The following is a 15,450-nucleotide window of genomic DNA, read 5'->3' on the forward strand; positions in this document are numbered from 1 at the left end:
AGAAACTTGTTTTCAAAAGAGCTCTATAAGTAACATTATGCTTATTATTGGAAAATGTGTAGATTAAAATACATCTGGATAGGTTTCCTAAACATCATATTGATCAAAGTCACCATTAGAAAATTAGTTTATTGAAATGTTTAACTTTTGATTGTATGATTTTCTTTTAGAATCTGCTATGGAAAATAGAAAATGTATCCCTCAAATAATGTTCAATTGAACATAAAATAAGTATTTTAAAAGAATTTTAAACTCAAAATAAATCATTAAATGTAAGTACACAACACTTCAACATGGTTTTTAGACTTTTAGGCAAGCTGTGGTTTTCAATGTCTGCACACACTTAACCTTCCATAACTCTGATTACATTAAAGTGAGAATAGCTACTGTGCTTTAGTGGTGTATTACCTGTGTTGCTGTGGTCCTCGTCGAGGGGTTAAAGGTGAAGAAGCTCTGTAGCAGCTCTAGTAAGTCGTCTCCAGCTGCACTAAATATATGTTCCAGAGGTGTGCCAGGGAATATTTTGAAAGACACATAGTCTGGTAGACTACTCATTCCCTGCAGACATATATGACAAACAAATTACACAAGGATTTTCACATGTAAGCAGAGTAAAAACATCCATCACTGGGGAAATAACAGATACCAACAGGCCATGTTTCTTCTGTGGGTGTCCCAAGAGCCTCAAAGATCTTAGTTAGCTGGTCAAGGTCTGAGTCTCCAGCAAGGAATGGTATCTACAGCAAAAGAGACATACAGAGACATTAGCAAGCAGACACAAATAAAAGCATTCCCTGTTACTGTATGAATATCTCTTTGAAGTGCGGTTTGTGTACCCGAAGGAGTAACTCTGCCAAGATGCATCCCACTGCCCACATGTCAACACCTACACCGTACATCCTGGCACCAAACAGGAGCTCAGGGGACCGGTACCACCTAGGAAACGGATCAATAAACAGACGGTTACATTTTCAACTATTAAACAGGCATACAGTGGGTTACTTTTCTAGGAAAAAGATTAAGCCTGTTTAACTACAACAGCTGGGAAACCTTGAGATTCTTTACCCAAGAGAAGATTAGATTTCCATGGGTCTAACAATTTATTTTTAAAAGTTTGTGTTGTCACACATGTCTTAACCAGTCACAAATGTATCTTTTCATCACAGACTTTTAACTTAATAAAATAAGGGACATGCAGATTTATTTATCTAAATTGATTTAGATAAGCTGTTTTCCAATAAGTGCAGAGGTGTCAAAATTATCCACATTCATTACTCAAGTAGAAGTATAGACACTAGGGCTTAAAAAGACTTCTGTAGAAGTTGAAGTATCAACTCAAGCTTTTTACTCAAGTAAAAGTGTAAAAATACTGGTTTCAAAACTACATAAAAGTATAAAAGTAATGTAAGGGGAAAAAAAATGCCATTAAGGATAATGAAAAATTTGGGATGCACCTGTTTCAGCCGCATTTATGCCCACTGAAAATGAACGCATTTTAGTACAATGCAAATACATTAAAGAACCATATATGTGTACTACTGAGCATTAACATGAGTTTCATGGAGCGGAAGATATGATGACTAGTTGCCTGTAAGTATTGTAATGGTGCAGAAGGTCAAACTTCAGAGGCATGTTATCAATAGCCTTTATTGGAATGTAAATGTACATCCAAGCTTAGCTGCAGGAATCTGTGAGACAACGGATGTAAGATAACAAAACGAGAAAATTGCCGGTGCTTGGTTGGGACATTTCGCTCGAGTTCTCTTGAGTCTCTGCCATGGACATCTTCATACTAGGCTACATACGTCTGCCATTTCCTTGCTGGAGCGTGACGTGATTTGTGTTATGTGCAGGTGTGATGGATCGCGTACAAACCAATAGGGTGTCGGAATGGTATACGTTTATACTTCTCATCCAACCACAATCAAATTCACTCTCTCCGGATGGCGCGATTTATCTGAATAGGTTTTTCTTTTTTTTACGATGACAAGCCGAAATGAAAACAAGCCGAACTGAAATAGGCGTAACAGGGCCATTTTTAAAAATGTAAGGAGTATAAAGTACAGATAATTGTGTGAAAATGTAAGAAGTAGAAGTAAAAAGTCTGCTGTAAAATAATTACTCCAGTAAAGTATAGATACCCAAAATGTCTACTTAAGTAAGGTAACAAAGTATTTGCACTTCGTTACTTGACACCTCTGAATGAGTGTAACAAAAACACACGGGCATGTGCAGATAAGTCTAAGTTTTGTTTTATTAATACAAAAAGCACGGACCTGGTAACAACTTGATGTGTGTAGACTCTGTTAGGGCTGCCAAATGCTTTGGCCAAACCAAAATCAGCCAACTTCAATACTCCGTTGCCATCTAACAGCAGATTATTGGGCTTCAGATCCTGGACATACAAAGTATCAAAATGTGAGTTATTGACTGTATGTGTGCATATGTGTGTACAGTATGTGTGTGGAGCATTAGGGCTCTTACCCTGTGTAGGACCCAGTGTTGGTGCATATACTCTAATCCCTGTAGAGTCATGAGGATGTAGGCTTTGATGTTGGCCGGAGTCAGGACTAGGCTGGTGTCTTTGATGATCACCTTAAAATAAATAAATAAAAATAGTAAAAAAAATGACAGAGGTTTAAGTAAAGCCAGATATCTGACAACTAATAATCTTCATCCATTACATAATGTTTTACAGGTCTGTGGGCTATACATTCAAAAACAAATTACACTTATCAGAACAGATAAGAGAATTAAAAGACAACTGGGATGTAGACACAGCTGCAGCCAAGCTAAACAGCATTCAACCTCTCACCCAGAACCTCCATTGTTCCAGCAGCTCCAAAAACACTGACTTTAGTATCCTGCTATGTAATTTAATTGGCAATAAAAGCATTGCCAATCTGTAGTTGATAAACTCACACAGCGAAATCTAACCATGTGGCCTAAAAATAGTCTTTTAGCACCCGTTATAAGACAAGCAACATATTTCATCCTCATGTCTGTCTGCCGCCTGTGAGCCACTAATGGCATCAATTCATTGTGAGAGCCAAGAGCGGAGTGCTATTGATTTTTTTAAAGTGTATTTATCTTGTTTTGCATCGTTCTATTAAAGTCTAATGTATTGGTGGTGGCCAACCATCTGGAGCCTTGTATGCTAAAACAAACCAGAAGAAGAAAACTAAAAAAGCCTCAGTGACCTTGCAGAACCACTTAACGGTTAGATGAGAGCACTCACGCTAACATCTTCGTCATCCTGCTCATATTTTCTGTGCTACTCTGTATGTCATCTGACCTTACACCTCTCAATCATAATCTCTTAAATGTATTACACACACGTACGTGTGTGTGTGTGTGTGTGTGTGTGTGTGTGTGTGTGTGTGTGTGTGTATATATATATATATATATATATATATATATATATATATATATATATATATATATATATATATATATATATATATATATATATATACAGTATATAGTTTGTTTTTTGGCCGGCTCAGCCGTTCACAGATTGGAAGCGGAACAAAGCAGTAAACAAATAATTATCACAGTTGCCACACAAAGTAGATATTTCTGAGGAAAAGAATGGAACACAGCTTTTAAATGCTCTCTCCCTGATCTCTAATAAGTAGGGATGCACCGAATATTTTCGGCCGACATACTTTTATCACCGAAACAATACGGCCGAAAATGTTGTGATGACGCAAACAGAAACCGCGCATGTGTGTCAGTTCCTGATCCGTTCCACCTGCAAAGCGTCTCCTAAGCAAAGAGGTTGAGACGGACCACGGAGTGAAAACAATGAAAAGTACGCTCTTAGAGACTGACAGCACACGTTTCAGTGAGATCTATTCGGATCCTCTGCACTTCATCGCGATAGTACTTGATCCGCGTTATAAAGACCATTACTTGGATGCGGAAATAAAGCAGGGCACACGAGAAATGATCCAGGCCGCGATGGATGCGGAGAACCCGCGTGGAGACGGAGCGCGCACGGAGCAGGAGGAGATCAGAGCGCAGAAAAAAAGACTTGTCTCTCTGCACCAGATGAGGGGCATGCACCCTCGTTGTCTGATATGTTCAGTGAAATCCTGCAAGAAAGTGTCTCAAATAATAAAATAATAATAATAATAATAATAATAATAATAATAATAATAATAATAATAATAATAATAGGCAAGCTATTCTGTTCTTAGGCTACTATATACTGTATGTGACTATCAGATTGTAGCCATATTTCTGTAAAGTTATTTATTAAAGTTAGTACACAGTCATGGCCATAAATGCAATGGTACTAATAATTGGCATAATTTCTTTCAGTGTTTCGGTTTTCGGTTTCCTCTTTTTTGGTTTTCGGTTTCGGCCAAGAATTTTCATTTCAGTGCATCCCTACTAATGAGGGTGAGGTAATGAAGACTGAAATTTCCATCTGGTGGCCAGTAACCAGTAAAGCATTTTCAAATCTATAATTTGCTGATAATATTGAAAAATCTATTTAGTTAGTTTAGTGAAGTTAGGGGGACACATTCAGGAAATGCAACTAAAGCTGTTCTAAATATAGAAGGTTCTCAGAAAAAAAAAAAAAAAAACACATACAGCATTCCTGTCAAGAGAAATGAATATGGAAATGTAAACTGATCACAAACTCTTACAATTTAATTAAATCTAAATTAGAACAAACTAAAACTTTTCAATGGGCTGTTGAATGAGACTTCATAACATTGTTTCATGTTATTTTGTCTATCCCTGGAAAGACACAGATGGGCTGAAAGAGATGGTTTCAAAAAGGTGAGGAACTGTCTTACCTCCAGATCTGTTTCCATGAAATCAAACACCAGGCTGATGTTGGATTTGTGTCCAAAGGCATCCAGCAGCTAAAAAACCCACAGCAGCCGAAAGGTTAATGCTCAGGTCAAATTAGGAGAATACTTACAATATAGAAAGTTAATTATTTGTTTTCCTCACAAGTAATACCATTAACATAACATTAGATAGGAAACCAATCAGTTAGTAAAACTTCAAGCATGCATTAAGGACATAAAAACCTGGATAGCCTACAATTTCCTGATGTTAAACTCAGAAGTTATTGTACTTGGCCCCAAACACCTCTGAAGCTCATTATCTAAAGATATAGACTCTGGACGGCACTGCCCTGGCCTCCAGCACCACCGTAAGGAATCTCTGAGTTATCTTTCATCAGGATATATCCTTTAATGCCCACATAAAACAAACTTCAAGGACTGCCTTTTTTCACCCTAGGCACATCCTGTCTCAAAGGGATGCAGAGAAACTAGTCCATGCATTTGTTACTTCAAGGCTGGAATATTAAAATTCCCAATGATCAGGTTGCTCCAAAAAGTCCCTAAGGACTCTCCAGTGGATCCAGAATGCTGCGGCATGACTACTGATAAGAACTAGGAAAGAAAATACAGTAGATTTCTCCCATATTAGCTTCTCTGCGCTGATTTTATATCCAGAATTGAATATAAAATCATCTTCACCTACAAAGCTCTACTATATATATTTATTACACGGCTTGGGTGAAAAACGTCTGGTTAATTTAAAAAGTGGAGAAAAACGGAGCAAGAGCCTGTCCTCCACTCCAATTCAGGCTGATTCAAGACCTGCATCAACCGGTTGGGGTTGTATTCGCTCTAATGACCGCCTCGCTCTACATTATCCCTTACATACATATCTTAAAGAGCTCATAGTACTCTACTACCCCACTAGAACAATGCAATCCCAGAATGCAGAGTTACTTGAGGTTCCTAGAGTCTCCAAAAGTAGAATGTGAGCTAGAGCCTTTAGCTACCAGGCTCTTCTCTTGTGGAACAAGTTCCCAATTTTGGTTTGAGAGGCAGACACCATCTGCTGTGGTCCTGCTTGGCGCCCACGACTACTACTACTATCATTATTATTAGTCATAGTCAATTATCTTTACTGTTACTATAATGTCCATGGTTCATCACGTGATTCCATCACTCACTGCTATAATTGTTATGGCCGTCCACCTAGAGCAAGGTTCTGTCTGAGGTTAAAGGAAGTTTGTCTTTGCCACTGTCGCACCTTAGGGAATTTGTTGTGTCTTTGTAAATTATAGAGTGTGGTCTAGACCTGTTATGATTTGACACTATAATTAAAATGTAATTGAATTAATTAGAAGGTAGATATAGAATAATTAATTTTTACCCACCCCAATGATATTTGGATGATGCAGTTCTTGCAGCAGTTTGATCTCTCGAAGAGCAGTCCTATTAATACCTATTGATAAGAAATGGTTATAGATTAGTCATTAATGATGACAATGGACTGCACTGTGTGGTATAAACAGGAAGTCAGTATTTACCATCTTTAGCCTCAGTTCTGTGGCCAACCTTAATCTGCCAGAAAAAAAAAGACAACAATTTCGTGGTAAACATCAGCATAGCATACAAATGCTAACAGATGTCCAAACTTAAGCTCATTTATTGTACCTTTTTAATGGCAACTATGGTATCATTCGTTTTGTCCCTGGCTTTGTACACTGTGGCGAACTGGAGAAGAGAAAAAGAGAGCAATAAGTACGGAAAAACAGAGACCAAATATGTGTTTTTTCACCCTCACTGCTGCTGTAAGAACAATAGCATGGACCAGCAAGTCTTTGTTGACATTAGCAACCAGCTAACGCTTGTTAGCTTGCTAACATGCTTCCTACACATCGAGCCAGAACCTGCAAGAGGAAGAAAGCAGAGAGATATAAAGACCAAAATCTCTGATGTTTGTCTCCACTTACCTGACCCTCTCCGAGGAAGTCTAGTTTCTCGTATCGTTTAGTTCTGGATCTTACATCAAGCGCCATGATAGCTAGCTAACTGTCAGTTTCATCAGGAGACACTTCCTGTCTTGTTAAAGGTCCGTGCGTTCTTTTTCCGGGTTAGAAGAGGTTTTATATTGGCCGACACCGTCACCTACCGGATCAATTTGTCCAACACTGAGAACACTAAAGCAACTTGTAAAGCAGGTTTATATAAACAATAATAATATGATTTCAATTTACAGTGAATTGTTTTATACTCATTTCTATTTTGAATGTCGTGCCACAATTGGTTACTGTATAATTTTATGAAGTGTCGGTTTCCCTCATAAACTGTATTATTATTAGGCTACTTTATTATTACAGTAACATGGAACTACTAACGTTACTACTTCTTCTACTACTACTACTACTACTACTACTACTACTACTACTACTACTACTACTATGATAATCATCATCATTAAATATTTGGCATGTTACACTTAGTAGGAGTTCAACAATAACAAGATTGAATGAAAAAGAAAACTTAAATCTGATCTATTATCAAATTACTAACAAATAGCTAAACTTATAAATGCTGTATTGTGACACACACACACACACACATATATATATATATATATATATATATATATATATATATACATACACACTACTGGTCAAAAGTTTTAGAACACCCCAATTTTTCTAGTTTTTTATTGAAATTTTAGCAGTTCAAGTCCAATGAATAGCTTGAAATGGTACAAAGGTAAGTGGTGAACTGCCTGAGGTTAAAAAAAAAAAAGTAAGGTTACCCAAAACTGAAAAATAATGTACATTTCAGAATTTTACAAAAAGGCCTTTTTCAGGGAACAAGAAATGGGTTAACAACATAAAGCTGTTCTGCAGCGATGGAGGTTGATCATGCTTTGAAAGTTGGTGCTACCAATTCCCACAGGTGTTCCAACTTGTCTGGGTTACTTACAACCCCCTCTGTTTGTATAAAAGTATTGTTGGAACACACTATGGTACCATACCCTCGTGAGCATTATTTGAACAGTATTATACTGCAGAAAGTAGTGTGTTGCCATAAAAATGCTGGGAAAAAGGCAATTAACAATGGAAGAGAGACAGACCATCATAACACTTAAGAATGTTGGTCTTTCCTACAGAGAAATTGTGAAGAAAGTCAAGGTGTCAGTGAGTACAGTATTCTTCACCATCAAAAGGCACTTAGACTGGGGGAAACTCTGACAGGAAGAGGTCTGGCAGACCCAAAGCCACAACAGAATCAGAAGACAAGTTTCTGAGAGTCAACAGCTTGCGTGATAGGCGGCTCACAGGACAACAGCTTCCAGCACAGCTTAATAGTGGTCGTAATAAGCAAGTCTCAGTTTCAACTGTAAAGAGAAGACTTTGAGCTGCAGGTTTGATAGGTCGAGTTGCAGCAAGAAAGCCATTGCTGAGACGTCAGAATAAGAAAAAGAGGCTTGCCTGGGCCAAGAAATATCGTCAATGGACTACTGAAGACTGGAAGAAGGTGTTATGGACTGATGAATCAAAATTTGAAATCTTTGGTTCATGACGCAGGATTTTTGTACGCCATTGATTGCCATTGGTTCCTCAGTGTGTGACATCAACTGTCAAACATGGAGGAGGAAGCATGGTGGTCTGAGGCTGTTTTGCTGGATCCAGGGTCGGTGATTTGTACAGAGTGAAAGGCACCCTGAACCAAAACGGCTACCACAGCATTTTGCAGCGCCATGCAGTACCCTCTGGTATGCGCCTAGTTGGTCAGTGGTTCATCCTACAGCAAGATAATGACCCAAAACATAAGTCCAAGCTATGTCAGAACTACCTTAGCAAAAAAGAACAAGATGGTAAGCTTAAAAACATGGAATGGCCAGCACAGTCACCAGACTTAAACCCCATTGAGCTGGTTTGGGATGAACAGGACAGAAAAGTGAAAGCAAAGCAACCTGCTTTGCTTTCCACAAAAAAAGTGCCACACATTTATGGGAACTTCTGCAACAGAGTTGGGAAGTACTTCCTGAAGAATATTTGATTTTCATTGTAGAAAGAATGCCACGAGTGTGTTCAGCTGTTATATCTGCCAAAGGGGGCTACTTTGATGAGTCATAAATTTAGAATACATTTTGGTCTATAAATTGATTCCATGATTTCTTTTTTAACTTCAATTATTTATTTGTTCTATTCTTTCATTTCAGAGTACAATAAGACATTGAACTGCATGAATTTCAATAAAAAATATAAATATATATATATATATATATATATATATATATATAATATTATACATTTTATAGAATTTCTTTCTACAACTAATACTACAACTAATAAGAATATTACTGTAATAATAATACTGTGATAATAATACAGTAATACACTTTTTCATACTGCACTTTGTATGATTTCTTAATCAATGACAGAAAAACAAATCTCAACTCAGATCTTATCTGTTCTGAAATTCCTGTAACATTCCACAGTTATGATGCAATATGCAGTAGTGTTATGTTCCAGTTTGCCTTTTTTTTTTAAACAGTTAGCAGTTTGACATCGGTCTCTTGGGAGTCTCTTCTGTCAGTTAGGAAGGTTTTGTGATCCATGCACCGCTGAACACATCTCTACATCCCATCTCCATACACAGTAGATACCCTCACATCCCACAGGATTAGCCATGGCTCCTCTCCTTTGACCCTCCCTGCCTCACACACACACACACACACACACACACACACACTTTCTCTCTCTCTGACTGACTTCATGTTAAGTTTGACAAGAGGACTGTGAAGGATCAGCAGGCCTAATACACCCCTCATTCTCCCCTCAGATGCATACACATTTATATCCTGACAGCTCACAGATGTGATTGACAGGACCGTATGTGCCCATGCAACCATGAAGAGAAGAGAAGAGAAGAGAAGAGAACAGAAGAGAAGAGAAGAGAAGAGAAGAGAAGAGAAGAGAAGAGAAGAGAAGAGAAGAGAAGAGAAGAGAAGAGAAGAGAAGAGAAGAGACTCTAGCAGTAGTCTAAATCTTTACTGGCATTGTATCATCAACCTTTAGGGACGCACAGGCGGCCTTACATTATTGTAACGTGGAGCATAACTGTCCAGTGGCGGACATAACTCAGACCTACTTACATCACTCCCTCTAAAACAAATGTGGCATATTGATGTCCTCCTCTAATTCTGATATGATTTGAGGGCATTCTTGTGCTCATTCCCCTCAGTCTCTCTGTGAGACTGTGGATGAGGAGCACAGCAGCTGAGTTATGGAGGCATAAGTGATTCTTGTGGCGTTTATACAGTTTGTCACAGTAAATCTCATGATAGCATGGGTAACATTACGCACAATAACTCATTCTGGTTATATGTCACATTAGCAGATGGTGCTGTTGGGCTGGTATGTGAATGTGTGTGTGTGTGTGTGTGTGTGTGTGTGTGTGTGTGTGTGTGTGTGTTGTGTGTGTACCTCTGTTTGACGGGCAGGAGGAAAGTGAAACAGCAGGGCTGTTTATCAAACTTATAGGAAGTGGGTGTTGTTGAGCAAGGACGTGTCGCACCACCACATCCTGCTGCTGGAAAGACAGGACAGGGTTCACACAGTGTATAGTAAACAACTAATGCAGGCTAGGTGTCTTTTGTGTGTGTGGTGTGGTGAGGCATGGTGTGTGTGTGTGTGTGTGTGTGTGTGTGTGTGTGTGTGTGTGTGTGTGTGTGTGTCTGTGATATGTGACCACTTCATTCAACACTGTACACTGATTGTAAATAACCTGGCCTGTTCACTTTAAAAGAGATAAAGCGGAGGCCATTCAGGTGGTCCCTGAAGATGTATTTTTGTTTTAACAGTTAATTTCCTCCTGGCATCACTCTGCCTAACACATGTTCTGTGAAACACATTGACAACTGGCAATCAGATTTTTTAAGCCACCACCACCCCCCACAAACCATGCATATCACATCAAAATGCAAAAAACATGATCAAAATCTGATGAAGGTGTGAAATCTTAAGTTGTGAAGGCCATTTTTGAGAGAAAATAATACGGTCAAAAGCTTCAGCTCTCCTCAAGAATATATCTAAAAAGATGTCCAACAATTTTGGCTATTGTACATTAGACCTCCTCTTTCTGTTTTAGTTGGTCATATTGCATCATTTCAAATTTTAGTCATTCATTGCTTCATTTGACATTTTAGTCATAACATATGACCTCTGTCAGGTCAATACATCGGAAAGATAAGATTTAAAAGGAACTTTGTTACACTGACTGAATGTGTAGGAGAAGAGTGATTCAGCGCTTTCACAGACAGTGCTGTATAACACACCTGCTGCACATCTCTGTCTTGGTTTTACTCACTCACTCTCAGGGGAAGTGGCAGTGTTCTGTCATCTAGGGAGTTTTCCTCTTTGTTTCTGTTTCTGACTCTCGCACATAGGCCCACACACATGCAGCTGTATCTGACCACATGCACAGTTATAACACAACAGGATGTTGTAGGGTGGATGTATGAGGTGTGGAGGTTTGCACAAGTCGTGACAAACAATATCTGTTTCTGAGAACTAATAATTAATTATTCATTTGTCTAATAGTGATCCAACTCTTGATCTGTTGCTTGTTTTTTCCCCTTAGTATAGCGTATACGTCAAGATTTGAATCCAAATGTATCCAACTTCCGACAGTGACTTACTACATCAACTCACAGTCCACAACATGATTCACTATTCCCATTTCACATTTATTCTTTGCAGATGTCTGTAGTGAGAATACAATAAGAAAGCAGAAGGACAAACAGAAGGACAATCATTATCTTCCTTACTGCTGTTTGTTTACAGCCAACGCAGAGATTCATCAAATTGGTGCTGTCAGTCCTTGCATGGTTAGATGCCAGAACTGTCAGTTTGAATAAATATTAGGGCAGAATTTTTGTTTTGTTCACCATTGTCTTCCTCCAGCATCTGAGGCATCAGCATACACTGGGGCTTGTGGAGGACTTTAAGATGAGCCCACTTGATAGCTGGGCTCATACAGAGACAACATTATGATAATGTCCCTATAAGTAGCAGGGGGATGGGCACAGTGTCATCTCTTCACATAGACAGAGCCAGCAGGGAGTCCGCAGTCAACTGCATTTAGGGCTGTCTTTGTTGTTGTCTTAGCTCCCATCTGGGTTGCTGTTTTGTTGTGGTCTGCATCTCCTCTCAGACGTCGTTATCGCTCACATTAGAAGAATATCTATCTCAGCCCCAAATAGAGAACAAAGTCTTCCAATAACTCTTTCTCTCCCTTTGTTTGTTAGTGTGTGTGTGTGTGTGTGTATATCTACCGTTATATGCACGTATGACTGCATGTGCAAATGGCAGGTGGCCCCTTTAGTCGTTCAGAGAGACTGTACACTGTGTGCTGAGCAGTTCTGTTTTAATGAATTGCTGTATGCAGCCTACACGCTCCATTTTTTTGTCTAATTTAACACTCAGGAAATACATTTTGAGATTACAAGGAGAGGATGTGTAAAATGTGTCCGAGGATGGATTCAAACCCCCACGATGCCACGGCTACCCTGAATGTGTGTTATACAACGATAGGCAGCAGGGTGTTACAGCCAGTCGTCTTTGGAAGGTAAATGAGGGAGAAGAGTAGGCCATTCTGGTTATATGGTTTATCAGAGTGTATCAGGAGCTGGAGATAGAAGTGTGTTATCCAAGAAGTCATTTACTTCATTAAACCAGTCAGATCACTGAGGCCTCAGTAGTCAACCTTATCACACGTCCCATTAACTTCTCAATCTATCAGCATGGCCTTTACTCCTTCTGTCTCACACACACACACACACACACACACACACACACACACATAATATACACAGATGCACTTTTGTTACGCACACCTGTATCTGTAAAACACAAGTGCACGCTATATCACACACACAATTGCTTGTTCCTTGCATGCTTTCACTATCTTACTCACAGCAAAGACCTTTTCTCCTGCATGCACCCACACACACATGCACGCACGCGCACACACGCACGTACGCACGCGCACACACACACACACACACACACACACACACACACACTCCCTCTCCCTCTATCTCAGCTAACCCCATTACCTCTGTCAGTCCCAGGGGTCTCTGAGCTCTGATGAACCTTCTGCTGCCCGGTGAGATTAGTGGACTCCCTGAGAAAAGCCCTTCATTGATTGAACGCAAGTCTCTCCTGCTCGCAATGTGAGCTCAAGGTTAACGCGTTGACTCTCGCCGCTCTCTTTCCCAGCACAGTCAAGTGCTGTAGCTTTGTTATGAATATCAGTGTGGTATTATTATTTAAGCTGTGCTGACTCCACTGTTTATATTATTCATAAAAACAGTTAACCAATTATTGACATTCACCTTCAGAGCCTCTCTTTCCTTCCTCTCTGTCCTTCTCTCCAGTGGCCCCACTTACAGTAAAACATTTGCCAAGGCATTTATTAATTAATTGTTAATCATTTTTTTCTCCTTCTTCACTTCTTCATCTCAATATCCGTTCTCCCCATCAACGAAACCACAGAGGAACTGTTTCAGCATTTGATAAAGTGGATTGAATGAGATTCACTTTTATGTATTGCAAGTCAGGCATGGGGAAGCATTTACTTTGCATCCCACTTGAGGGACGGAAGATCTTCCAGACAAAAAGGCAGGGAGAGATGAAGGAATGGGGGCAGCTCTCAGTCTGTAACAGAGAGTTAGATAAATGGCTGAATCCTAAGGACAGATTGATCTTTTTATGTTGAACTTGATGAACATGAATGATGCACCAGATTTCCTGTAGTGGTGAATAGAGATGAAAGGATTATATTTAGATCATTCAGGCAGCAACGTTGCCCTGCACTGCCGTCTCTTTCCTTCCCATCATAATTCAATATTTACAGTTTCTGCTGGAAAACTGCTCCCTCTTGGCTGCCTGTATCTGGTATCCATGGCAACAGATTTGAGAACAGAGTGCCGTCTGTATGTGTCCATGTGTGTGTGTGTGTGTGTGTGTGTGTGTGTGTGTGTGTGTGTGTGTGTGTGTGTGTGTGCGTGCGCATTTGTGTCTGTGTGTAATGTTTACTGATACACTGCAATTGATTGGTTGTTGGGGAGCAGCTGTTGACCCCTCACTCTCAGGGGTCTCTTTGTATTCTTGCACACATCCCAAATCAATGGACACACATAAATGTGAACACACACACACACACACACACACACACACACACACACACACACACACACACACGTTTGTTATTCTAAATGTGTGAGGTCTTAAAATGTATCTTAGAGTCAAATTCTATTTCTCATCTCCAAAACCCTAACGTCAACCCCCAAATTTAAATGTAGTCTTATCTTTATACAATAACCGTGAGCCTAATTTAATTTAATTTTCTATGTAGAGTTCAGCTTAACCCTGAACCCAGTCATAACTCTAGTTTCTTTTTGAACTTTTTGAACATTCCCTGAAATAACCCAACATAAAAGTCAACATAAAAGCAAGGAACAATAAATAAAATATATATAAAAATAAATAAAACTTTGGTCAAAATATTTGGTCCTCATAAAGATAAACGTAAAATGCACACAAACACACACATGCAGTAATACAATACTGGCCCCATAAGTGGAGAAATGAGCAAATGGGCAATAAAGAGTCACTGTGGCATTGTTATGAAAATACCCCCAATGAAACAAAGACTCTAAACACAATATACACGCACTTATCCCAAATGCTCTAACATACACACAGATACACAAATACAAATAACACGTTTTGGGATTCTAATCAATGTGCCACAGCAGGGGAAGTGAAAAGCAACAACACCCAAACCACGGATGGCATTGCAGATTTTTAACTACAAGTTTGAAACACAGCTGAGTGTTTACATGCTACTGAGCACACAATCACAAATACCCCGGCTAATGAAATACCTCCCAGTGGGTGATTTACACGTGGGCACGCACACACACATACACGCACATGCGCACGCACACACATAGTGCATAGCGCTATCTTTGTGGAGACCCGTCATTGACATAATGCATTCTCTAGCCCCTTACCCTAACCTTAACCATCACAAGTAAATACCTAACCTTAACCCTTACCTTAACCATAACCAAATTCTAACCCTAATTACCAAGTCTTAACCCTGAAACAGCCCTTTAAAGTTGTGGAAGTATTTTGGCCCCACAAAGCTGTCCGGACCCCACAAGTATACTGTATTCCCGGTTTCTGGACCCCACGAATATAGTTAAACAAAAACACACACACACACACACACACACACACACACACACACAGCGGGGATGAGTAGCAGTCTGTGGGGCACCCAGAGGGAAAGGTCATCTGACATAATTTGCATTGCTTGTTAATGTTTAAGGATGTTTTCCATACAAGGATGGTCAAGGTTTGCATGGAGACAAGATATAAACACAACTTCTGACAATGATGAATGTAATGGAACAACTGAGGCTTGTTTAAGGTTGGTTGATGTGGGTTTTCCACCCTGCTGTAATTTGACATATTAAGGGGAAAGCACCACCTCACACGCACGCACGCACGCACGCACGCACGCACACACACACACACACACACACACACACACACACACACACACACACACACACACACACACTTAA

The 15,450-nt window shown here is 39.5% G+C and overlaps 1 protein-coding gene across 1 annotated transcript in view; it reads right to left on the minus strand.

Moving 5' to 3' along the window:
* cdk7 (cyclin-dependent kinase 7) overlaps positions 1-6,921 on the minus strand; it is an 11,144-nt gene extending 4,223 nt beyond the window's left edge. The window contains exons 1-10 of the mRNA XM_028578180.1: positions 6,779-6,921; positions 6,480-6,539; positions 6,353-6,386; positions 6,200-6,267; positions 4,812-4,880; positions 2,485-2,595; positions 2,277-2,395; positions 837-936; positions 651-737; positions 409-558 (exon numbers count right to left, since the gene is read on the minus strand). Coding sequence (XP_028433981.1) covers positions 409-558; positions 651-737; positions 837-936; positions 2,277-2,395; positions 2,485-2,595; positions 4,812-4,880; positions 6,200-6,267; positions 6,353-6,386; positions 6,480-6,539; positions 6,779-6,844 — 864 coding nt within the window. The 5' untranslated portion in view covers positions 6,845-6,921. The remainder of the gene's footprint in view (positions 1-408; positions 559-650; positions 738-836; positions 937-2,276; positions 2,396-2,484; positions 2,596-4,811; positions 4,881-6,199; positions 6,268-6,352; positions 6,387-6,479; positions 6,540-6,778) is intronic.
* Between the last annotated feature and the right edge of the window lie 8,529 nt (positions 6,922-15,450).

Source organism: Perca flavescens, chromosome 5 (assembly GCF_004354835.1).
Source record: "Perca flavescens isolate YP-PL-M2 chromosome 5, PFLA_1.0, whole genome shotgun sequence".
Classification (NCBI taxonomy): domain Eukaryota; kingdom Metazoa; phylum Chordata; class Actinopteri; order Perciformes; family Percidae; genus Perca; species Perca flavescens.